We start from the raw sequence: 27,953 nt of genomic DNA, 5'->3' as shown, positions 1-27,953 counted from the left end.
GGGTAGCATAATTTCGTTTTATAATCATCTTCGTTTAAACTAGCAATAAATATACTTCATCGTGTTACTCGCCAAGAGCGAGAAATGAAATTTACGAGCGTAATTATTGCACTCTCTTTCTCTTTCTCACACACAAACACATACATTCACTCACTCTCTCTCTCTCTCTCTCTTTCTTTTTCTATGTGAGAATTTCTAACGTTTCATTCGACGACAACGATCGATCTCAATTAATTAGACGATAATTATAGTAAGCACGTTATTTACAGACAGACTATACCATGTTACGACAGAACATTGACTATATCGAGATACTTCAACGAGAAATGACGTCGATTCAATAAATTCTCGAGATCGGCTTGAGCTTTTAAAGAGTCGATCGAGTTCACTCTCGAATCGAAAAAGAGAGAGAGAGAGAGAGAGAGAATGTATTTATGTGGGTGTCTCTTCCTACTCAAAGCGTAACGTTCTCGTTTCTATGCGTTAGTACCATAAAATCACCTTGTACCGGTTCGTTTAATACGATTTCTGCACTTTTACTTAAACGATTGCACGTGTGTATGTAAGTAAGTTTTAACGTAAACGGTATATATTTAAAGTTACATCATTTTACATCACAGATGGACAAGATTTCAGAACAATTTGATTGGAAATTTTTCTAATAACGTGTATAGGTATATATCGTGTCGTGAGAAATTTCAAATCGATTTGTTAAATATTTTATCGTGTACGACGATACAGGATAATATAAATATATTAAAACGTACAATAACATGCTATACAGTGATTAAATGTAGAAGATATAAGTATATTAATTATGCACGATAATTATGAAGATAAACTTTACAATTAATCGAACAATAGAGAGAGAATTATATATTTTATGATTTATTTTACGATATAATTAATATAAATGTAATATCCAAATATCGGATAACAATCAATTAATTTTGTTTTATTTATCCCCCTCTGTTATAATCACGTATAAAATATTATCATTAATTACGATAATTAACTGTATACCATTTCGTATTTATTTTATTAAACTTAAAGAAAAGAGAGAGAGAGTGAGAGAATAAAGTGCACTCGTAATTTTTGTTTCGATTCGTAAGTTGTAAAAAAAAAAAATAAAGAAAATTCAAATGTTGATATTAAATTCGAAAATTTTATCGAAGTAAGCGTATACGATCGTCATAAATAGAAGATACGATTGGTCAAAGGAAAGTATTCCTTGACTTTGTCTCTCTCTCTCTCTCTCTCTCTCTTTTTCTCACTACATACATACATATATATAGTACACATATAAACGCATTATGGCAAACCATGAAAAAAACTATCAGCCGTTTTAGTTGACTTCTGCCGAATCTACGAGCGGTTTCACCCACGCAAGTGTACTCGGACTCGGCTGCAAATTGAAAATTTAACGATTGCCATGCCTCGTGCCGACAAAAAAGGCGTGTCGGTTGGTCGGTCGGTCACGATGGCTTTTCAAAAGGGCGATCATATACGTGGAAAAAGGAATATAAGAAATGTTGAATGTGTATTGCATATATTCATACACGTGTGTATGTGTTATGTTGGAAGGAGAGATTCGGCGGTCTCTAAAAATACGTTTATGGGATCATAACGCGGCAGCAAGTTCCTTCTTCCATGGGTCCAAGGGGCCCATTTTTTCTTTTTTTTCTTTTTTTTGGTCAATGTATAGATGTAACACGTATATACGTGATCGTGTTCGAAAATGTGTATGCTCATAAATCCCCCTACCACCGTTAGTCTCACGTGTAAAATTGCTATTACATCTTGAGCTCCTACCGCAGATGTCGTTTCATGGATTCGAGACCACTCCCGGACCGGTAGAAATGTCCTTCGTATTTCTCACGGTTACGGTCAGCCAATAACTTGGAAAAAAAAAAATTTCTTAATATGGGGAAAAATAAAGAAAGAAAGAAAGAAAGGTTATAACACCTTAAGATATTTCTTTCTTTCCTGGTATCCTCAATTCTTTCTTTCTTTCTTGTTTCTTTGGAATAATTTGTCGATAGGATCCATTTCTTTGATTTACGATATTCCTATTATTTATCTAACATTACGAATTAATTGTAATATCGTATTAAAATTATATCACATTTATCATATAAATATTTAATATCGTTAATTATTTATAGAATAATCGATTAAAATAATTTAATTGGATGAATTTTATATTATTTATTTCAAAAATTAAATTAATTTTTGTCTATAAATCTTATAAAATTTCAAACGAATATCTTTAGACTTATATTAAAATAAGACATTAATCACAAATAATTCGAGTTGATCAATAATTAATAATACAAAATTAACTTTCCAATTAAGATAGGAAAAATAATACAAACAAATAATAATGAAATTCTTAAAGCATCGGATCTAAAGACGATTGCATACGTGGTATGCAATTTAAGATAGAAACTTAAGTAAAGATATAATCGCGTCGAAGCACGTTGTCTATACAATCACAAAATACAAATAAACAAATACCTAGGGATACCTTACGTATACACACATATATATCTATTTATCTATTTCTAAGTCACGCTTCTATGCTCGTTAAGAGAAGTCACGCTACCTGCGCGAATTCGTTACATCATACGCGAATATGTACCAAGTCGAGGACGAATATACGCATACTAAAGTCAAGACACAGGATATGCACTTACATGCACGCACACCTACACACATCTATCTATCTATCTATCTATCTTTACATGCACACACATACACGTATACGTAAAAACGTTAAAGTTAAAATGCACGCGACAAGCTCAAAGCCAAAAGATGTCTATAATACTACACATACATATATAACTACTACGTTGACTACTACGTTTCTACGACAACTCGTAATCCGTTGCTGCATAATTTTCTCGCGGGTAACTCCTATCTAGTAGAACCAGACGAAATACAATACTCGACAGTGCGTCGAGGAACGCGGTGCCATCATCCTCCTCCTATCTGTACTTCTCTCTTCTTTGTATCTTTTCCTTTATTATTCCTTTTTATTTATTTATTTATCTCTTTCTTTCACTCTATACCTATCCTATCTATCTATCTATCTTTCTTTCTTTCTATTACGTTTTATCTCTTTCAACCCATTTCTTTCCCTCCGTTTTCATTCCCCCTCATTCCTCCCCCATCATCACCCCGTGACATCAACCACTTTCGATCTATCTCTTTACTCTTATCTTCAATAATTCTCTATTATTCCTAGCAAAATAAAAAAAGAAATAAAAATAGGAGAAGAGAAAAAGAAACTAAACGTAGTTAAAGTTCTCGAGTAAGACGCGAACTCTGGGATTACATGTCTGCTTATCGTGATATCATAAACCCGACGTCATGCGGCAGTGTTACGTCATCAGGATCATTTACGCACCCAAGTATACGAAGGTGATAAAAATACCTTTGAAGAAAATATTATTTGTACGTGTATATGATTGATAAGGGAAGAACATTTGATTTGATTGTTTCGATTAATAATTGTACGAAAACGAGAATTTATGTGATTGTTGTTGTACTTCCCTCTTCCCCCTACTGGTGAAAACAATAATGTTATAATAGATTGTATTCTTAAATCAAAAGAATTATTTATAATCTTAAAGGACATTTTTTTAATATCAAATACGATAAATGATTTTATTGATTTTATTCGTCGTTTGAAAAGAGGAGCGCACATTACTTTTCTTTCTGTAAATATAATTAAACACGAGTAATAATTAAATATTATTTTAATATAAATTATATATTATATATTAATTGAGCTATTTTCTTTTTTATTTATTAATAAAATGCTATTCGAAATTCTATCAGAATGATATTTGGAAATACGCGTGTTTGTATAATCGTGAGAATGTAAAAATTAATGTGACAATTTAAATGAAATTATATTAATAATCATACTGAGAATTAAATGAATAAATCGAGATTTATCGAGATATTGGATATAAAATGCAATTGAATATTTGATCAAGATGACGTTTCGCAAGACTTTATTTGCATTCTCACGAGAGTAAGAATAACGTTTAAATATAAATATGAGAGAAATGTCAATGTCAATAATGAAAATGATATAAAATGACGTCGTTACAGGTACAAACGGTTCAATCATCGGGGACACCTGCGAGGACGCCAGGCGTCGGCGCGGATTCGTCCAGCGTCGACGTCGGAAAGGGCGTCGGTGGAAGGGTCACGGAAGTTATGGAATTATGTTATGTCACGGAAAGGATAATCGCTCTTTGGTATCGGGAAGATGCACAAGGTGTTCTAGAACATGCCACTACACTCCTAAGAGGCAAACATGCTGATAATTATATGGTAAAAATGTCATATTTTTTTTATTTTCATTTTATTCCTATTTATTATTATATTATATATAAACACAAATGATTTCTTTATATTATATATATATACATATTTGAAAAATCTATTTAAACGTATTTACGATCGTGTAATTTTGATCTGAAATTACTTTAACGTTTGCCCTTATTACAAATTTGCAGATATTCAACCTATCATCTCCAGGACGAGCAGGTGAATCAAATACGAGAGAAGCTGGTTGGCCACAAGGATTGGCACCAAGTTTGGAAAGATTATGCGCCCTTTGCAAGGAGCTGGACTCCTGGTTGAACGGTGTACCAAATCGCGTTGTTGTTTTACATGCAAGGTTATTATTTATTAATTAACCCCATTAGAAATTAATATTTAATTATATTAGAACAAAAAAGAAAACAATAAACATTATAATTTATTTCGCAAATTGTTTGAACGCATTTTTTTTATATATATTATTATTATTATTAATTATTTTTGTCTATATTTTTCGTTGAAAGGGGTAACAAGGAACGATTGGGTGTGGCGGTATCGGCTTACATGAATTACAGCAGCATTTGTGGTGGACGCGATCAAGCCTTGGACAGGTTCGCGATGAGAAGGTTCCTTGATGACAAGATCGGATCGCTACAAGTTCCATCACATCGAAGGTAACGACTTATAACGACTCGACACAGTACGACGTTATACTACCTGTTGACGTACGACGAGAAAATTCATTTTATCGGGCTTCCCCATCTCGAATAACTCAGATAACGCCGTAAACTTCTTTACCTTTAGCGTAGGCGTGGCCCCCATCGTGGTTCATGGATATATTCCAAAGACTTTCTTTTCAACTTCATATTATATTTTCTACATTCTTTTGGACAATTTTACTTCGCCTATTTCTAAAATATTTCTTCTTTTTTTTTTTTTTTTTAACGTACCTCCTCGAAATAAGATACAAAGCTATAAACTCTAGTTTATTATAATACGACGATCTGGGGTGTACTAAACATTTTTAATTAATTAATTATAATCTTAGGTATAGGTGTGTTTCTTTTTTTCTTTTTTATTATTATATACAGTTATAATAGTTCGATAATATGTATTTCTATAAAGTTAACGAAGAAACGTATTTTATATGATAAGTATAACATATCGAGAAAATAATACAAACATTGAAATACAATATCTCAGAAAGATAAATTTTCGTCGTGTATCAAATTCTTGCGCTTACCAACAACATTCCAACGGTAATCAAATCTTTAGTATTGCATTAACAAATTTTAATAAGATCCTCGTTTAATCGTTACAACCATAAAAAGACGTATAAAATGAGAGATCAAACGGCAGAAATAAAATTAGATAATAAAATAAAATGAACCGTAGATCGATCCTATTTGCATTTGAATAAAATTTACATAAAAAAAATAAGATATACGAAAAAATAGGGTTGAGAATTTATAAGGAAAAAAAAAAGTAGAATAGAAAAAGAGATAGGATAAGGATAAAAATAAAATATTACTTTCGGTTTGTCCTTGACAATTAATAAATCCTTCGTCCGGTTTCATATACGTAATAATACGCACCATTGACCCAAGTATAGTAACTCGTCGTAATCATTTTCATCTCTTCAGCGTGTAAAAGCTGTATGTAACAAGTTTAATGAGCCGCAATCATAATGTTCTCTCTAACCTAAACGCCAGTAACGTTTCTTCAACGTCGTCCTTCCTGTTTAAACTTCTATAAATCTTTAATAAGTATCAGCCCCCTTTTCGCTCTAAGTTTATAGTCTTATATTTAAGGTAAGGTACATATACCAACGGTTTATGGAAATGCATAACCTAGAATTCAATTAACAGTTATGGTTGGGATCGTTTATATTATGCATATTTAATTAAACGAATAGAAATGTTGGAAATCAAGGATAGATATGAATTAGTTCGAGATAATCTGCATACTCGTGTTATTTCTAGGAAAAGAAAATCTTGTTCATTTAATAAATATATATATTATTATTATTATTATTATTATTATTACAAATATATTTAATTTAAATCATAGAGTTACAAATTCTATTGTTTTCGAGAAAAAAAGAAAAAATATTTTCAACTCACTCGCGTACGAATGATAATTATGATAATGAGTAGAGTAAAAAATTAAAAGAAGCAAGAATTAATTTTGTGATTATCATAAAATGATTTATCATAAAATAAATGTTTAAACGATTACGTTGATAATAAAATAATCGATAGTTAGTAGGAGATTTTAATTCTTTCTTCACTTCCTAGCAAGAAAGATTCTTTGAAACGATGACCAACATGATTCCATCGCATCGAGTTTCACCCTTAATTACACGAACCGCAAGCATTAGCATGTCATTAACTATGCTTGTGCTTTCACGAGCGTGTTATTCTATTATCGAGATCTTCGAGAGAGTGTACAGTAAACTAGAATAGGTTTATCTAAGCCTTCCTTATTTTAAAACAGGAAAACCACGATATCATTTTTACTTGTAATAAAGTTAATCAACAAATTTCTAGACTTGAACGTAATTTAATAATCTGTTAGATTATTAGATTTATATGCTTGAAAAAGAAAAAAAAAAAACAGAAAGTATATTTAATTATAAAAACCCTTCTACAAAATTGTCAATCTACTTTGCGTGTATACTATGCGTGCGCATAATAAATCCTAAAGTAGGATTATCTTTTATTCAATTTATTCCCGTATACGGAATAAACCACCAATTTTTTTTATACACTTTTGAAGGAAAAATAAATTGGTATGAAAAATTTGTATAAAAGATTAATTTAATTTTTTAACATTTAATTATTTTTCGAATCAATTTTATGAAAATATCTTTATACATATTATTATACATATATGCATACAAAAATAATATATTTTATAATAATATGTATATATTCAAAAATATGTCGAAAATTTATATATTTAAAAAAAAAAAATAAGAAAAAAAAGTAATAATTAATAAAAATATCATGAATTGTCATTTTTACAGATACATAGAGTACTTCAGTGGATTATTGTCTGGGTCATTGAGAATCAGCCAGTCTCCTCTTTACTTGACACACCTTACTGTACTCGGAGTGCCACTCTTCGAGCCTACCGGATGTCGAGCGTTCCTCAAAGTCTACGAAGGATTGACGCCCGTTTACACATCGGATTTGTACTCGGTGACGAATGCTCGTGAGTTCACGGTTAATCTAGGTGGTCTTCGTTTGAGAGGAGACATTCTCGTTAAATGTTATCATAGGGTATATTCCAAACAGAGCCGAGAAGTTATGTTCTCGCTACAGGTAAGATTTATTTCAACACGTATCATTAATTACATTACATTATTATTCGTTATAAATAAAACATGAATATTATTTATACGCGTTCGTTCCAAATTCTTTTCTCGATAAATTAGTTCAATACAAGAAAAAAAAAAAGAAGACAATTAATCCGATAAATTTGTTCTCTTAACATTTGAATCGATTATAAACGTATATAAAGTGGATATACGCTAAACGGGTATAGTTAATAAATAATAGATCATTACGAAATAATGAATTACATGTGATTTTAGTTCCACACATGCGTCATCACGGAAAACGTAGTGTCATTTCCCCGTTCGGAACTTGACGTAGCTTGCGAAGATCCACGATGTCCACCCGATAGCGTAGTGACCCTTTATTTCGCAACTGATGCGAAACGTCAGGATGGCCCAATTCCAGCACCAACACCCGCTGTGCCTCATGCCTCGGCTCATCACGATCCTATTCTTCATTGGGACAGCTACACGAATCTCGAGATAAGCGATGACGGTAAGCTTATCTTCTTCTATACTAAATCGAATAATAATAATAATACTCCACGATGATCATTTGATAAATAATATCAAATTATTAAATATATTAGACATTAATCTCTAATTAAACGAGTAAAAAAGATTAATATACTTCAACGAAAAATCAATGATACAATTTATTTTCTTAATATATATTTTATCTGTGCCGAAAATTTGTATCCGTTCAGACAAACACTGGTTCAATTTTGGTCTCTAGGGATAAGGTATTTTTTAAAAATAAAATATACAAATTGCCATATATCACGCTGACAAAAAGTCATAAATAATGATGACAATTATATCATTGAATAAAATTTATTCAATTTATTATTTTGTTTTATTCTAAAAACGGACAGAAAACTTTCCGGTAGACCAAAAATATATATTATTAATATATATATATACTGTAACTAATTTGTTATAATAATTTTGGGGCATTAATGGTGTCCAATTAATCTCGATCCAAGAAAAAGTAGGGGCTGGTCAAAAATATAACTTGGCGCTACCATCGAACCGAGATACGATGAGAAAGAAAAAGAGTAGGGGGAGAGAGAGAGAGTGTGAGAGAATGAGAGAGAGTAGAACGAAAGATAAACGAAGAACGTCGAAAACGTAGTTAGCACAGTGCATTTAGAACGGCTGACTAACGCTGCCGGAAATACGTTTTGCCAACCAGAAAAGAAAGAGGAGAAAGAGATAGAAAAAAATATAAAAAAAATAAAAAATGTACGACAGGTTCATAGCGACAATCCTCGCGGATAGAGCCCTTAACTGAAAATAGATCAAAGGTCGAGCCAATTAATAGACGAGAGGATCTTTTCTATGGTGTTTTGTAGTTTCGTCATATTTATATCCCGCACAACCCTAAAACTGTTACACGTTCTATAATAATTTTTTAAGCTTTCCAATTTCAATATTGAACAACAGGGAAAATAAAAAAGAAAAAGATCTGGTCGTTATCGTTACAATCGATCTCTCGAACAATTTCGATTCGTGATCGTTGGCTCAACGTCAATCTCTAATCTCACCGACCTCGAACGTGGTCGAACTAACGTTCGTCTAACGTCAGATTCTATTTAATAGTTTAGTTGATGTATGTACGTAATAATACTTCGACAGTCTTGTCGAAGGTTTTCTTTTTATCTATTTTATTTTTGTTACTACTTCAATCAAACTGCAAATTGAATTGTCATTTTTTTTTTTTTCAACTGGACGTATGGTGGTTATTTCGCAATGGGAAAAAAAGAAAAAGAAATAAAGGGAAATAAAATATAATAAATAAATAAATAAATCTGTTCTTTTTTTTTTCTTTAAAGATCAAAGATTGTATATCATTCAAATAGATTCATCGTCGCTTGTGCGTTAAAATTGCAATATACATACATATACATATACTGAATAATATAATAGAAAGGATTTCCAATAAAAATATCATCGACAAATTGGTCAAAACGTTATACTAAATCGAAATTGTTCGTAACAAGATAAAAAAAGGGAGAGATAGAGAGAGAGGTGTAGGATAAATGGAAAACATCAAGAACGATAAAGAGAAGGATACCCTATGTTTGATCAGAATTGGAAGGGAAAAGTGGTTAAAGGGAAATAGAAGAAAGTAGAAAACTGCGGATAAGTTCTGATGGAAGTGAGGAGGAAAAGTGATGAGTGTTTAACGGGAGTTGGTGGTAGTGGTGGGGTGGTGGTAGTGGTGGGGTGGTGGTAGTGGTGGGGTGGTGGTAGGGGAATTGCAGTGTCGTTTGTAGGGTGGTTCGATGATGAGGTGGTGAGGGTAGATCCATGAAGAAGATAGGTTAGGCTGATCGAATAGCATATAACCACGACACCTTTGGTCCGATTCATCCATCCATCCATCTATCCATCCATCCATCCATCCATCCATCCATCCATCCATCCATCCATCCATCCATCCATTTATCTTTCCATCTATCCAATACCACCCCCGTCTACAGCTCGACCCTTTGACCAAGTTTTACGGGGTGTGACCAAGTTGAAATCAATTTCAGCTCTGAATGCCCTAGGAAGTAAAGACCTACGTTCTCCCCTTTATCCGTAGCAGTGTCGGTAACTAAATTGATCATTGAATTTTCTCTTTTACTTTAGTCCCAATTTTTAACTTTAAAAAAAAAAAAGAAATGAAAACCAAACTCTTAAAACTCAAAGATTAAGATTGACTTTGATCCCTTAGTTTCGATAAAATTTCTATTTTGTGTTTTACCATGAATGATGTAATTTATTATCGTCGTTCGATGTATTAAGAAATAATGAATTATTGTTCGTAATTGTGGACTTATTGTTTAAGATATTAATTGGAAAACTTTTAACGTTTTTATAACGAATCGATTTTTATTTTATTTATTTTATTTATTTATGTTTTTTTTTTTTTGTTCAATTCGCAATTTCAAATACGTTGATCCGTATAGAAATCTAACGACGACGTTTTTTTTCTTTTTTTTCCCAATATTATCTTCCACGAACCATTTGCTTTCGTTGAATCGATATTTCCCTTTAAATAACGCCGAACAATGATACGTTAAAAAGGAATTATTTCTCCCCGGGGAGAAATTAGCTGATCGAAGAATGGATAACGTAAAGGGCGTAGGTATATGAAAAGAAATAAGAGAAATGGAACTTACGGAAACGTATAAGTCTAAAATTAACACAACACGTTTCTAGAATTGAAGGGCTAACAGAAGGAACGTAGACGTTTGTGTTGCTTATTTCGAATGAAACGTTTACTATTAAATCGTTCCAATCTTTTCTATAATTCGTCTCATTTTTATTTTCTTGTTTAAACAAAATTACGGTTATTGTGTCGTTATCTGTGATCTTAAATTTTTCATTGAAATTGAAAAAGGAAGCATTGCAAAATGATTGAAAACATATTTAAAATAATTTTACTATTTTGTAGAAAATAATTTCATAGACATAAATTATGTTACTATGTAAAAAGAAATAGAAGATAATTTTTATATAAGAAAAATAATGATATGTATAGGAAATCAATTTTTTGTATTTCTTTTTCTTTTTGTAAATGCTTATAATTACAATTATATTAATATAATATATATATATATTTATATTATTTCAATTAATATATTTGTAATATAATAATTATAATATTTTGTATATATATATAATAATGATAAAAAATTATGATATAAATATAATAATAATAAGGAAAACAGGGATGTTAATTTCGTAGAAGGATAGAAGGTGGTTTCCGTGGTGGGGTTCGAGTAAGTTTATTCTTGGCATCGAGAACGACGGGAAGGAACGAAACTAAGTTGATAGTTTTCGCGCATTTCCATTTCGTCGACGTGACCGAACGAAACTCTTCTGTGCTAGTCGATTTTCTAACTTCGATAAGTTCGATCGTGTGAACGTTGTTGTTGTTGTTGACGTGTAAAAATTCAATTTAAATTACAAAAGAAAAGTAAAAAACAAAATTTCGTGTACGAAACATTTGCGACTGCTAAACTACGGAAAAAAGGGGATTTCTACTACTCGAATCGGTATATAATAATGTATAATAATTATTTATTATTATTAACAATCAGTATTACAAATCTAAACTTTGTCGTTTACTTTGGGAAAGATGATAAATAGGTGCGATGGTAAAAGTCAACGTTTTGTTAGATCTAAATCGTTTTATCCTAAATTGGTAAAACCACGCAGGCATAAGCACACGCACACACACATACACGTACACGTATAAGCACAGAGATCGATTTCTCGAAGAAATGCAACTCTCGAATCGATTCTTAACGCGGGAAAGTTTATTCCTGGAAAGTGCAGAACAAGTAGTAATCTTTGGGAAATCTTGTCGTCTTATACTTGGAAGTAGTCACGGATACAGACCATTTCCGTTATCGATTTAACAAATCAATTTCTCCGATATAATTGTATCTCCAATAATCTTTCCGATTCTCTATTTTTAAATAACCTTTTTATTAATATATATTTCTAATCTTACGATTATTAATTTATCTCACATTTCTCATTTGACAGTTCTCAAATTATAAATATCCTTTACAAACATTTATTTCTAATCTCACGTTTAATAATTTCACTTTTTATTTTCTTTCCTGACAATAATAATCATTCTACAAGTATCTTTTCTTTTTATTTTCTTGTTTTAATCTCAAAAATTAATGATTTTATATTCTCTCTCTCTCTCTCTCTCAATAAATTTTCTTTTCAAATATCCTTTTCTCTTATTTTATTTCTAATCTTTCAACAACTGATTTTTCTCTATCTCTCTCTTTCTCTTTTTCACACGCGTGTTTCACAGCCGACCATAAAGGGCGAATCGGTTGCACAACGAACATCCGAGTGACGAAATAAAAGGACACGAGGAATCGTGAAGGGAGTAGTTGTTGTGGGGGGGGAAGATGGGGGGAAAGGGGGTAAACAATGGTGACGTAACTGTAGGAAGACGTACGATCTAGCGACAAGACAATAGCCCTCTTGTCTCTCTGTTTTCTCTTCGTGTCTCTCTCACTCTCTCATTCTCTCTCTCTCTCTCTCTCTCTTCCTGTTTCTCTTTTACTCTTTATATATTATCGGTCAACCCTTTCTCCTACTTTCTCGTTTCGTCGCTTCGCCAACGACCGAACAAAAGGATCCCCCCTTCTCCCCCCACCGAGTGGTCGCAAAACCACGAAAAAAAAAATTTTCAAGTCGACATAGTGACCGCTTTGTTGCTTGTACGAAACTATTATTCCAAGTCATCCTAAAAGAATGAATTATCTCTTTATTTCTTTTTCATATAAATGTACTGATAAATATATATATATTTATATATCTTCTTTGTCAAAGAACAGTTCTTATCGTTGAAAAAAATGACAAATGTGCAATTATAGAAGAAAAATGATGATAATAATAATTTCCTTTACTATTATTTATTACTTAAAAACAAAGGTGCGGGATGATTGTGATAATAGTTAAACGTTTCCTTTATTATTTTTGTATTCTTTATTTTATTTTATTACTTATTTATCTACGTATATATTATTGGTACTATTAAAATTGATTTCTCGTTTATAGCATTCGTAAAGAATGGTCGTGAGTATTGATTTAATTCTTTTTTTTTTTGTTCGTAACAATCACGTGAGAAATGATTATAATTTAGAAGAAACGAATGACAGTTCGCGTCGCATCGAATCGACCAATCGCTTCTATGTCCTTGTCCCAGATCGTCCATGCTACACACACACACACACATCATTTATATATACTATATATATATATATATATATATATATATATATATATGAGTATATATACACGCCTCTTCTTAAGGTGGACCGTCCAACTTTTCGTTTCAATCCTCGTTACTTCTCTTGCCAAGTAGAAATAGACCGGTGTGTAGCAACGGACTTGAAAAATCAACGTAAAGATGATGAATGTGCTATCAAATTGAGATGCATCCGTGTCTAATGAACTTTTTAACGATGAAAACTAAACATTAATTATTCTATTTAAATTCTAACGAAAAGTCCAGCCTCATTTATTATCTAATAATACGTAATAATAATATGAAATAATTATAATTAATATTATATAATAGTAATAATTTGTTAAATACTCTACTTGATAATGTGACGATAATTTGACACAAATATATTATAAAAAAAAAAAAAGAAAAAATGAAATTAATTTTTATCATATCATTATGAGATACATAATATCGTATAATTGAATTAAAAATGTTTTTCTATCGCTATTGGAAAATTATTGTTGGATAATAATATTTCATATTTAATGTCTACTAAAGAATATTAATTTAAAACAAAAAAAAGAAAGGAAAAAAAGAAGAAAATCTCATGAATTATTAAACAAATTATATTACTTTCCAACGTATTATTATCGATGCATAAATCAATTTAATTCGATATGAATGTTTCTTTTTTTTTTTTTTTTTTTTATTGGAAAAGAACAATCCTTTTATAAATAACATACGACGAGTAAAAGATACTAATTGCACTATTCAACTTCTTCTTTCTCTATCTATCTATCTCTGATAATAATCTTCAAGGACTTTTTAATAAAACTCGTATAGGATATTCTTGAAAAGACGAATCAACGTTATGGCTTGCGAAGCGAGTAAAAGTTATTATTAGGCTACTGGATAGGAAAGCTGACGAAGTTCTTCTTCTTCTTCTCTTGAACCTTCTTCTCTCTTTACCTCTCTACCCTATTTTCATTCAACACATCTACCACAACGTATACGAGAACTGACCACTCGGTGGATGATGCAAATACGTCGTACGTGCGTGCTTCGAAACCTGTGATTAGCGAGTACCACGTGCGGCACGTTCGCAACATCAGGAGTGTTAAAAGCTTACTCGCTATCAATATTTATTTTGTTCAATTTTATCGAGATAATTAAATATTCCCTCTTTAGTTTGTCTCGTTTCTTTTGGGTTTCGATCTTTCATTTCAAACCTAATATGAATTTTTAATTTGGATAAATTTTAAACAAAATTATTTACCATCAATCGCGACAATATTATTTCTACAATTTTTATATAATTTCATTTCATTCGTTCCAATCAAATGATATTAAAAATATACGTATTTTTCTTCTATTTTTCTTTTTTTTTATTTCTAACATAAGTAAAAGAAATATTAATAACGGAAATAATAATCGTAACTCGTATTAATAATATGTAATGAAAATCTAAATTGCAGTACATTAATTAAAGAATAAATAAAACTCGTTGATAAATTATAACGATTAACGAGAGTGTTATTCGCGTTCGAAATAATAAGGGAACATGTTTCTAGTTAGTATCCATCTAACGTAAGAATATCTTATAATCGTCTAACGGCATCTATTCTGGCGCCTTTAACCTGAAAGACAAAACGACTTAAGACTCTTATTATAGCAGCACGCGTTCTCAAAAGCCTACCTAAACGAATAACTCACAAATAAGAAAGAAAGAAAGAAAGAAAGAAAATATAATAAGTAAGTAAGAAACAAAAAGGTAATAATAAAAAGAATAAGAAGAAGCAATATTAGCTTACTTATTTCTACATAACTACGTACACGCATATATACATGTATGCATGAATGCATACATATATGTTCGCGAATGTTAGCATGTGGTCATATTGGTAAACGATGAATTATTAATTACAGCCTATTCATTTACACCGGCCGTGAACGGCAAGTACAAGCAACACGTATATATATATAACAGTACATAAGGCTTATATTCACTCGTTATATTCAATCGTTTCTCTGTACCAATTTGCGTGGATCTCGTTTTAAACGTAACCTATCTCGAAGTTAACACGGGGAAGTCTTGTAAACCGTCTGCTATTACACTCGAGGAAAATCAATATTATGGCAAAGATAAGATCTTTCTATTTCTATCATTTCATTCATTTTCTAATTAGATCTACGGTATCTTGATTTAACACCTCTTTTCTTTTTTCTTTTTTTTTTCTTTTCTAAATGCATAAAGGTCTATTACATATACTATATAGGATACTTACAAATATTCTACCATATTTATACGGTAAATAGGATACAACGTAATATATGATTCGTACGTAAATATTAAATGACTCTATTTATAAAAAATAATATGCATATACTATGTATCGAGTTGCGTGGTTAATTAGTAATATGAACATTTGTTTTTTTATATATTTACGAATACTGTACGTTTCAAGCTTTGCATGGAAATAAGTATTAAGTACAATTTTTAATTTTATAAATATATATATATATATAATTTTGTGAATATTTAAAAATTTCAACACACATAATAGATATACATATATGGATAGATAATAATTCCATAGAAGAGCTAATTTATAATGATCTTAATTTAGACAATTGAAATGGGAAAAAATCAGTTTTCTATGATATCATCACCTGTCTCTATCTCTTTGTTATTTTTTGTATTCTCTCTCTCTCTCTCTCTCCCTCTCTCTTTCTCTCTTTCTCTGTTAAACATAAAATGCGTAAGCACGGTAAATACGAACTTATGCGATTGGTGACGAAGACGAAGACGACGTAGGAAACCTGCTTATGTGGAGTGGAGAGTTGCCGTAGAAGGACCGACAACGGGAGGCCAATCGAATGACTGTAGTAGAGAGGGGTCTTTGCGAATGTGAATGTGAATGTGAATGTGAATGTGAATGCCACTGATACTCGTTAAATTTACCTATACAAACATACGTTCACGTATGTATATATCTATAAAGACAGTTACAATATATTCTCATGTATTACTCGCGTATAAACGTATAACTGTATTACACACATTTTACTATAATATGTATTCGAAAGGACACTAAAGGAAAGCAAGTTAAATTAGTATTGGAAAGTAACTTCACATATACAAGTATCACCCTTCTCTTCTCTTTCTATCTTTTTTTCTTTCACTTTTATATATACAAGTCAAATATAATTGGATATAATTTAATTACCTATCATAATTGTCTTACAACTTAATCCATAAAGATTTATTTAATCAAAATTATTTGTTTCTTCCTGTATCTATATGTATTCTATCTCTTCTTCTTCTTCAACGTGATTTAATAAACAAACAAACAAGCAGAGTTTCTTGCATAGGATGAAACAATGATGATGATCATGATGATGATGATCATGATGATGATCATGATGATGGTGACGAGATACAGCGGTAATATACTCGTGGAGTAAATATATATGTGTCTGTTTGTATATATGTATATATGTATGTAGTAGTGGTGACAACACCATCGGGCAGCATTTGCAACGAACAGTGCTGTTTCTGTGCTCCCGGTGAACGGAACGTGTCTCGTTTCCTCGCCTAACTTCACAGTCGTCATCGTCATAGTCATCGTCATAGTCATCGTCATCGTCATCATTCTGACGTCGTTTACGTAATTCGTGTTAACGTTTTAAATCTTATCGATCATTAATCATCTTTACGAGAGATAGAAACAAACAAACGAGAGTGAACTAATTTTTTGGAATCCAACCAGGATATTGCAAATTTTCCATATATATAAATTTAAAGGTAATTTTGTTCAATATATTTTGTATATTATTTATTGAATTGTTTTTTTATTTTTTGGATCGCGTGTGATTTATCATATCATCGTTTCCTTATTTGGTATCACGTAAAATCCTTGAATTTCTTTATTAAGAATTTCTCGTAGCTCAATCATTTTCTGACGCATAAGAAATAAAATAATATGATATCAAGTATTCGTTTGAAATAATATATTATCAGAAATTCTCTCAATATATATATATATATATATTTGACGGCAAATACTACGTGACTATTTGCAAGATTGGATCAAATTTATCGATAATGATTCGAATAAGTTGATTCTAATCAGAAATTTCGCGTAAGCAACCTTCGTTTGCGATCCAATCGGATAATTTTACTAACCCACTACTTAAATCTACATTTTGATTTAATCGTTCGATTAGATGAGTACCCTTTTATTCCAAATCTTTAATTGATCATAGACGCGATCTATCAATAATAATAATAATAATAATAAAAACGAAAATAATTATTTCAAAAGAAAAAAGTTACATACAAATCGCACTTTTCTTATTCCAAAAAGTGAATGCAACAATACGTAAGAAATTAAAACAAACGTCGAAATATTATAAATTCGACGAAAATCCTTCGCGACGTGTGAATAATAAAAAGAGAAAAAGAAAAACGAAAAGAAAGATCGATCGTAAATCATACGTTTGTCCCCCCCCTTTACCCCATAACCCTCAAAATAAAAAAGAATAAACGATACTGATCTCGAAGGTCGTGCAATAATAGTAAGAGAAATATATACGTGAATCGAGTAGTAGGTATATATCGATAAACTGGTTCTGTTCGTCTTGATGCTCCTTTCATTCGTATCCTTAGGTGTAATCCAATATTGAATAATTATTAATAACAATATATATAATAATTAACCAAATTATCGAATATCCCTTATTCTCTCTATCTTCTTTCAACCCACGGTTAAAAAAATAAAAGGGATAGAATTAAAAAAAAAAAAATAAATATTAATATTAATTAATATTAATATTAATATTAATAATAATAATAATATTAATAATAATAATAAAATAAAGAGAAAAATACCACGCCCTAGTGTGTCTCGGTGTCGGCATTTTGTCATTGCCGGGTAAGAACGGTGTATATTCTGTCTGGATCGGTGCCCACTTCCCATCGGCGTCTCATGAATCTCTATAAGGTCGACAAACGAGTAATTCGTTCGCGTTTCTCTTTTTCTTTATCTTTCTTTTTTTTGGTCTCTCTCTCTCTTTCTCTTTCTATCCATCTATATATTATATCTCTTATTCTCTTTCTCGTTTCGTACGTTCAATAAGCACCTTTCGCCCACTATATCCCTCTTTTCTTATTTCTTATTTCTTCTTCTTCTTCTTCTTCTTCTTCTCATCTCAAAAAAAGAAAAAAGAAGAAGAAAAAAAATGAAGAAGAAGACAGATAATAACGGGCCGCCTTTCGTCGATGAATAGAAACCCTTCGCCGCCCTAAGCATGGAAAACTTTACTACCGAGCATGTAGGCGTGATCATTCGTTTCAACGTAAAGGACGAGGGGTTAACGTTGAAAGAACAAGAATAGAAAGAGAAAAGAGAGAGAGAGAGGGACGAAGCAACTTCAAAGCGATGACGTTTCCACACCGGAATCTAATTACCATATTTACTTCGACGCGTAACACGGGTTAACATAGGCACCATAGCGTTCCTATGTATATATATATATATGTGTCTGTGTGTATATATTCTATACGGTTTAGGTTTCTCAGATGCGTTTACTCTGTTCCTACTACCTCTATATTTCACAAATTAAGTTAAGTTTACGATATCGCGTGCACTCACGGACACATCGGGGGATATGGATTATATACACTATCGGCTAAAAGTTTGTCATCATTTCTACGTAAATTCGAAGTAAGGATATTTGTTAGATATGAATGGAAGAATGCTTTTGAAGTAACCGAGGATAGATTTTCATATTTGTAAACGACAAAATTTACTGATAGTTATAATATGTTTTCTCTTTTTTTTTTTTTTTAGCAAGGAACGAGTATTTTCTTTCAAATTGATCGTTTATCCGATTCAAATTGATCAATTGCTTTTATTTATTAACGTTTTCAAAAATATATAATACATTTATTAATATTAATAAAATATAATTATAAGTAATACTCTATGTGTTGTATTATTCACATTTAATGCAGTACAATGTTTGTATTCATTGTTTAGTTTTAATGTTAGTAATAATTATTACATATGAGAAAAGTAGTACTTGCAAACTTTTGACCGATAGTGTAAGATGATCAAATAATAGAAAATAGTATCCGTACGAAATACGAAATTGAAACAGTTAGTAAAATCGTGAAAAATCGTTCGTCACGCACATACACTTCTTACGGTCACGCGAATTTCTTGTTGATGAGGTTTCTAGTTTCTTTCTTGAAAAATTTTCTTACTTCATCTTCTTACTTTTTATGTCCCATAGGAAAAGTTTATAAACTGTATTCGTAGGGAACACGTTCTCGAGGTACTTGACTTTTCGAGGTAGAAACGTAATAAAAACAGAAACATACATTCGTCAAGTGAATAAGTAATTATTATAAAAAGTAACTTCATCGTGTCGAATGTTAAGAAATATTTTTTTTGTACCGTTGTACGCGTAACTGAAATTCTTCGTAATTGAATTATTTTTGTCTTTTCTATTAACATTTTATTTCATTCGTAAAATTTGTTGGATTGATCAAAAACAATAAAAACGTTACTCGAATTTTTTATAATATGAAAGAATAAACGATCTTTTGTTAAACAAAATTGTATTACAAAGACTTTCTCTTTTGCATCGATAAATTGATTGATTTCATTCTTATATTCGTGTTACCTATTACCCTGGAGCTTTGTATAACACCTACATAATTCATACTTTCCTTTACAGTCTGGAACTTATGTTTTCGTTAGATGAAAAATCCAAAGATTTGGTAAAAAGTTTAGTCACGTTAACGTATGATTTGCAGTAATAAATCTTCTTGCGATTCTTATGTGTTCTCTTTCCTCGTAACTGCATATCTATGTATGTATGCATGCATGCATGCATGTATGTATGATCTGCAGTTATGGCATTATAATCGCAGCTGCAACGTGCACGTGTTAAATATACCAGCAGAATTATACTTCGAAGATCTGTCATGCTATATATGCAATACAGTATTTATCTGTTATCCTTTTGAGAATTATTACTGTGTAACTCTATCTCCCTAAGATCAGTTTTAGATTTCATCGAATTTCATTTTCAACGTTCAAATATCGAATTCGTCTAATTCGATCGAGAGTTAAAGAGAATACATATAACATAATTCAACTCCCCCTTTTATATCATATTTTGATTAAATCCCATTCGAATTTCATTTACAATATTTAAATATCCAATTCATCTAATTCATCTGATTTGAAAGATTCAAAGATAAAATAATATAATTAAAATCCTCTCTCTTTCATATTTTAATTAATTCTCTTCTTTTTTTTTTCATACGATCAAACATTTTATATTATATAATACCTGTTCGGAAATAAATTTAATTAAATAGTGACAACTTATGACGCATTCACAATTTTTATTTTACCTATAGCTTTGTACGATTTACACGGATATTATTTTTTGACAAATTTCAATTTCGCAACGTCGAAATATCATAAATAACATAATTCATATCTACTTTTTTAATATCTCGAATTAATCGTCTTTTTTTCCTATGGTCAAGCATTTTTCTTAAAGGTATCTTTAACCCTAAGGCAAATTCAATGAAATGGTGGCAACTTACGACGCATATTCACAATTATTATCATACTTATATCGTGTATATTATACTTGGTTTAAAGTCACGTAATACCTCGAGGCAAAACTATCCGTTCTTCGAACGGTGCCGATGAGAATTCGTCTCGTTATATTTCCTCGAAAAAATTTATTCTCGAGCTTCCCTTTAGGGCAAATATCCTTTGGGTTCTTCGAAAAAAATCACTGGGTGGTCTTCGAAAGAAAGGAAGAAATAAATAATGAAAAACAAAGAAAGTATGAGAAAGTAACAGCCCCGTAATATATTCGCAATCATTTGCTTCATTTTATAACTAACAAATTTTCTACTTAAAACAATTTTCAACGAGTTCTTCCCCTACATCCTAAAAACTATTTTTACTTTTAATCGTTAGTCACCAAACAACGTTCGGTCTTTTAACTATACAACGTACACACACGCACGCACACACACTCACACACACGTACACGTATTTATACGATTTAAACTTTTTCTATTATTAAGCGTCGCTTTTACTTCTCATAAATCTTGGATAATGCATCGACTAATATAACTTCGAAACACTTTAAAGAATCCAATAACTTTGAAAAAGAGGAAGACAGCACGTGTAAAGAACGACGCTTTACTTATGAATACGGGAAGAATTTCAACGTGAATTTTCAAACGATTTACGATCTCTCTCTCTCTCTCTCTCTCTCTCTCTTTCATTCTCTTTTCTGATAACTACCTTGACACTCGATAACACTTCTACACCAATACTATACGATATTCGAGCCACATTCAATTCTATCCTAAACACGAATTCCAACGATTCTATTGTAACGATTGAATTCCGAACGATCAACGATTTGTCTCACCTGTTGTGTTACGCTTTTTAAGCAAAAAACAAACCTTCGTAAGTTAAATTGAACCATCAATTCTGTTGTTCTTTTTCAAAAAAAAAAAAGAAAAGAAAAAGAAACAAATTCTGCCGACCGTAAAATAATCCCGAAATAAGTCGTTGTAATTAAAATGATTAATATATTATAATAATACAAATTACGAAAGATATTTATGAATATACTTGGGGGTTCTCGATCCTTCGTCGAGATTATGTGGAAAAATTAAAAGAAAAAAGAACGGGCACTTACGTTTTACCGAATTTACGATACAATATCGTTAAAAAGCGCGAGATTGATATGTTAAAAATTGTCTGGTTGACACACGAAGAGGGGAGTGGCAAAGGGGGAGGCAGGGGGAACGGGGAGATACCTTAAAAGGAGAAAAAATTCGAGTAGAGCGATTAATTGAAATTATGAGAAGAGAAACGGGTGCTTGCAAATGAAGCAGCTCAACGGGCTGATTGAATTTGTTATTCAAATTCGTTCGTATATGTAAATGAATATTGTGACCAAGTATATATATATATACATGTGCGTGTGTCTGTGTGTGTATAGGTGTATAGTAAATGGTGCTTCTTATCTTGCATTCAATCGACATCGAGAAAGAAAAAAATGCAAATTTTTTTTTCATATTTTTCGTGACGAGGTGTAGACAATGAGGATAATAAATGAAAATAATAATAATTCAGAATTATTTTTTCATTTATTACCAATAGACATTTATTTCGAATAGTATAATCGGGGGAAAGATTCAATAATAAGATATTTAAAAATATTTCTAAAAGAAAGGAAGAAGGAAAGAAAAAAAGAAAGAAAGATAAACGAACGAAATCGTAAAGCTGAAAATATATAATATAATACGGGGGATCTTTTCGTAGATGGTTTTATTTTTTTTTTTAAATGATTCTTCTCTTTCGTAAGAAATTTTACTAAAAGGAAAAAGGCACAAAAAAAAAGAGGAACTTATTCTCAGACTGAATTTCTTTTCAACATTCTGCGTTCGCTAATGGTTTAGCAAACGTCTACTACTACTACTACTACTACTATTACAAGAATTTCAATACACTTATGGTTTACACATTTTAAAAACCATTTTACCAAGTCGATGAGAACTACAGTACTTGCCTAGCACTTTACTCACTATAACTTGCCTCTTTCTGATAATATATCTCTCTCTCTCTCTCTCTCACACACACACATACACGTACCTCTTTTTCTCTCACTCTTTCTCTCTTGTTCTTTGCATATTTCTTCGTCTTTTTATTTTTATTACTTTTTGTTAGATTCATTTGCTCCTTTTATTCTTGCATACCGTTTTGGATATTGCATCGCGTATCTAACAAGCCGGTTCTCTTTCAACGTGAGAGAAATACGAGCCGAAGTCGAGGTGCCACTCTAATTACAGACCACGTTGAAAATATGAAAATTAAAACGTGATCCAACAACGATGATACCAGCCTCTCGAATAAAACGTTTCCTACGTATGTACCTATATATATATATATATATAGACGTACGTATGATTTTTTTTCCCTCATCTTCCTTCATCATGGAGGAAGAAGAAACTTGCGGTTGGAGATAATTCGAGAACGCGTGTTACATCTTTTTACCAACGAACGATGTACACGCGTTAATCCTTTCTGACATTCGTCAGTGAAAATGACCATAATTATCTTAATGTCTTGTAAGAACTCGTGACTCGAATACCACCTACTCGATCGAATAATTATTTTTCTTCTTTTTCTTCTTTCTATGTTTTTTATTTTTTTCTTTTCTCTTTTATTCTCATTTTCACGCGATAACATAATTTCTTATATTACGTCGATTAATAAAATACCAATGAATAAATTGTTGAAAGACTATAGTACTTATATAACGATTAAACTGGAATACAGAAAATTCAATGTGGAATAGAAATTTATAAATATATAAACAAAAGAAGAATATATATAATTCAAATATAATCATTAAACGTAATATATAATAATTTATTACAAATTAAATTTCATAAATTATATTACATATATATATATATTCTTATATTTGTAATAAAAAAAGTAATAAATTAACATGTGTGTTTCTCTTGTCGCGCATAATTTTCGCGTATAGAAAAAAAATCTCTTAACATATGGATAAACCTAGGATCAAATGAACCTCGAATGGAATTCAAAGGGTTAGAATAAAGAAAGTAAACTGTCTTGTTGAAAACGCGTGCGACGTGTGACCGGTCGGTACGATAAGAATCTTCTCATGGAATCAACGAGAATCTAATGTCAAGTAAAGGGTAATATACGATAGCTTAGAGAAAACAAATGGACCCATGGAAAACCGAGGATCAAGCGAACTTTAAATAAATAGAAAGAGAAACATAAATAAAGATAGAATTTACTTTGAAGAAAGGATTTTCTTCGTCGTTGACAAGGATCGTCTATTTCTTCGCGAAATCCCCGTTTTGGAATAAAATTCCTTTAGTGAGGTATCATTTTTCTTTTCTTCTTCTTTTTCATCATCTTATTCTTTCTCTCTTGAAAAACGTGCCGAGAGAGAAGACAACCTATTACAATAATTACGTCACAGGAATGCGCTTGAATTACTTCATCGTGACATAACGCAGATTAACTCTTAAATTGATCTAACTGTTAATAAAATAAAATACGATACTGTCGAGGAAAATAATTCCTCGTTTCTCTTCTCCGAATAGGTTTCTTTATTTTATATATTCGATCGCTAGAAAGCAATAAATATATTTAAGTACGTATGTACATCGGTCAACGATTTATGCTTAAACATTCTATTTTAACGAGCACCACGATCTCCTAAAGACGAATTGATCGTTCTTATATTTCTTAACTTTTCCCTATCTCATCCTCAACTATTAAAAATTCAAAAACGTATTCTGACAGTATATAAACGAGCAATAATATTACTCAATAGATCTGTAATACATAAATTTATAGTCTATATATTAATGATTATAATATAATAAATAATTATTAAATATATGCATTAACATATCAAATGACAGTTTATTAATATTTCACCATGGAATCATTTTACATTTCATTCATAATTTCGGGATATTAAGAAAACAATAATTCAATTTTATAAAAACTGGTACTGAGTGAATCTGTGTTTCTGCACATAGTTTAATATTATATATATTATATATAATAATATGTATTTTATTATATAATATATGAAAAATAAATGATTCTTGGAGATACAAATACGACTATCTTCCAGAAGGCCGGGAGACACCGTTGTCACCACCACCACCATCGAGTTCTTCCGTTCAAACATCACCACGTGGGTTAGGTTACACCTGCGGACCTATAGATGGATCCTTGTACGCGGTGGTACACCAGGGTGCTGCAGGTGGTGCTCGCGGTTCACCACTGACAGTTTCCATGGACAGCGGTATCAGCAGTGCACCACCTCAAAGACCAAGTCCACCTGAACACGAGCCGGATAATCAGGCTCATGGTGATCTTGATAAACTTCTTCACGATATGATGCTAACCGTTGAGGTAAGTTTACAGATATATATATATATCTGTACATGTATCTTTGGAATATTGTATACGATTTGTAATACGATATTTAATATATATCATCCGGTATATTCACGTTGATGAATTTTTTAGTCGATGCCAGATCCTCCGATCCAGGAGGATTATTCACGAACGGATAGAAACGATAAGATTTACGTACAAGAAAATCGAAGTTACAGTAGTCACACGAACAGTAGTCACGGTGGTGCATCTACGTATTCAACCTTGAAGGATTCCTACAGAAGTTATAGCGTCGCCAAAGAATCAAGTCCACCATACAACTCTAGCAGCAGTTATAGCACGCTCAAAAATGAGTATAGAGATAGTCCGATAAAAACTAGCGAACATCGTCGGGATGATTACGAGTATCGCGTATCACCCGATAGAAAATTATCCGAATCTTCGGCAGACATTTACGGTAGAAAACAACACGTCGAATCATTTTCCCCATCGGGCAACATAGATTTCATCGACGAAGACATTCCTTATCACGCTAGACAAACGAGCCAACCATTTTCTTACGGTGCAACAACCGATATGATAAAACATCAAAAATTGTCATCCCCCTCGCTCGTTAGAAAAGCATCTGTACGTGGTACAGCACCTATGGTAGATTTCGACGACATACTTGGCGACGTTAATTCGAGACGACCTATCAGCCCACTAAGCCCAAACACACCTGACCCACCACCAGAATTTGCCAATGGTCCTGTCAAAACAACGACGACGACGACGACAACGACGACTCAGGATCACGTGGACGGGTAAGAGTAAAATAATGCTTTTAAAATTACATACTTCAAAAACACATGGCTTTCTATTTATTTATTTATTTATTTACTTATACTCTCTCTTTATCATTCTGATATCTATCTTCCATTTATTTTTTAACTTCTCGTACGATATAAATATCACTCGGAGGTGGGGTCCTCTTAGCTTTTTACGAAATACATCGAAGATTAGGCATGTTTGTTTCGTGGAAAAAGCTTGATGAAAAAGAAAAGAGAGAAAATGTTGGCGAATCTAACATGAGTTGGGAGGTAGTTTCTCTGAGACAACGGTCGACAACGTGCGTGTCGCAATACATCCTCCGAAACGGGCACCGCAAAAGATCCCGCGAATGAGGAAGAGGAGGAGGGGAATTGTAGGAGAAAGAAAAAGAAAGCTATAGAAATAGAGAAAGAGAAAGAGAGAGAGAGAGAGAAATAAGAGAGTGGTAGAGAGAAGCAAGGAGAAAGGTTCCGTGAGTACTCGGCGAGACACAATTAATAAATTGTCTACCCATACTCGTAGACCCCACGGTTACGGCACTTCTCCTCGTATTTCTACCAGGAATGGTAAATGCGGTCGTTTTGAGTCATTGCCGTTTGTAAAATGCACGGCTCCGAGATAGAAAAAAAAACTAAACGCGTTTTTTTTTTATTTTGAAATGCTACAAACACTTACGGAATAAAAAACGAAATAAGCGAACCCCCTTTTTTACCTCTTTTTTTTTTCTTTTTTTCTTTTCATCTATAAATCTTCTAAAACAACGATGACTCCGGTTGATTATTATTATTCATTTATTTTTTTATTTGTCAGCTAGAAGATTTTTTACTGGTAAACCGAAGAAAGAGAAACGCGCATATACTCGCAATTTTATTATATATTATTATATCTGTGACGTAAACATTAATTTGATATTTGAAACGATTACGAATTTTTCTAAGACATATTCTCCTTCGTTAATATTTAACCCCGGAATTAATTAATCCTTAATTAATATCTATATAAAAGAATAAATATATAATAATATATAATAAATATAAATTATTCGAAACAGTTTTTTATAAACATATATTAAATATCCTTCTATTCTACCCACGTGTAAAATATTTCGAGTTAAATATATCCCACAGCTATTATCGTAGCATATAATATCTAAAAGTCTTCGACACAACTAATAAACATGATTAATTTATTAAAATGCTTAGAGAAACTAAGCTTTTCATGAAAAACGTAGGCGAATGTTACGATCGTGCTAAAATTCATAGTTCGAGGAAAATCGAGAAACGGGAAAAGAAGGATCGTTAGGTAAACCATTGAGTGTGGAAAGGGATGGGGATGGGGGGAGGGGGGGTGGCTATTTTATACAAGGCGCGTGTTAAACGCGAAACCGTGAAAATAAACGGCTTCTCTTTTCTCTTCTCGTCTTTTGGTGCGTTGGTGGTTTCCTTTCATGAAGGTGGATGGATGATGGGTGAGGAGGAGGAAGGGGAGAAGGGGGGGAAGATACCTTCTATACGTATACGTATACGTCAAGTTTGCTTTCTTCAATCTTTTCGTGGCTGCTTGTTCACTCGGTTAACTTTATTCGTAAGCAAGTCATAAGAGAAGCCACCGCGAAAGTCTCCTCTTATGTTGTTATAGTCTTCTCTCGATCGTGTCCTGGGTATTTACAAAGAGCGGGTTTGACTGGTGCGTCGGTGGA

At 31.8% G+C, this 27,953-nt stretch overlaps 1 protein-coding gene across 16 annotated transcripts in view; it reads left to right on the top strand.

Moving 5' to 3' along the window:
• The window catches only part of LOC122526455 (tensin-1), a 166,226-nt gene that overhangs the window by 129,053 nt on the left and 9,220 nt on the right, over positions 1 to 27,953 (top strand). For 14 of the 16 annotated variants that reach the window (XM_043649858.1, XM_043649859.1, XM_043649857.1 and 11 more), the window contains 7 exons: positions 4,123 to 4,347; positions 4,533 to 4,696; positions 4,863 to 5,012; positions 7,367 to 7,664; positions 7,937 to 8,174; positions 25,176 to 25,459; positions 25,577 to 26,247. In XM_043649858.1, coding sequence (XP_043505793.1) covers positions 4,123 to 4,347; positions 4,533 to 4,696; positions 4,863 to 5,012; positions 7,367 to 7,664; positions 7,937 to 8,174; positions 25,176 to 25,459; positions 25,577 to 26,247 — 2,030 coding nt within the window. Of the gene's footprint in view, positions 1 to 3,081; positions 3,424 to 4,122; positions 4,348 to 4,532; positions 4,697 to 4,862; positions 5,013 to 7,366; positions 7,665 to 7,936; positions 8,175 to 25,175; positions 25,460 to 25,576; positions 26,248 to 27,953 lie in introns of those variants that run through there. The other 2 variants (XM_043649872.1, XM_043649863.1) reach the window with 2 other exon arrangements.

This window comes from Polistes fuscatus, unplaced genomic scaffold, assembly GCF_010416935.1.
Source record: "Polistes fuscatus isolate 324 unplaced genomic scaffold, CU_Pfus_HIC Scaffold11, whole genome shotgun sequence".
Taxonomy (NCBI): Eukaryota; Metazoa; Arthropoda; class Insecta; order Hymenoptera; family Vespidae; genus Polistes; species Polistes fuscatus.
Note: the sequence above shows the minus strand (reverse complement) of the source record. Positions and strands in the feature narration are given on the sequence as shown.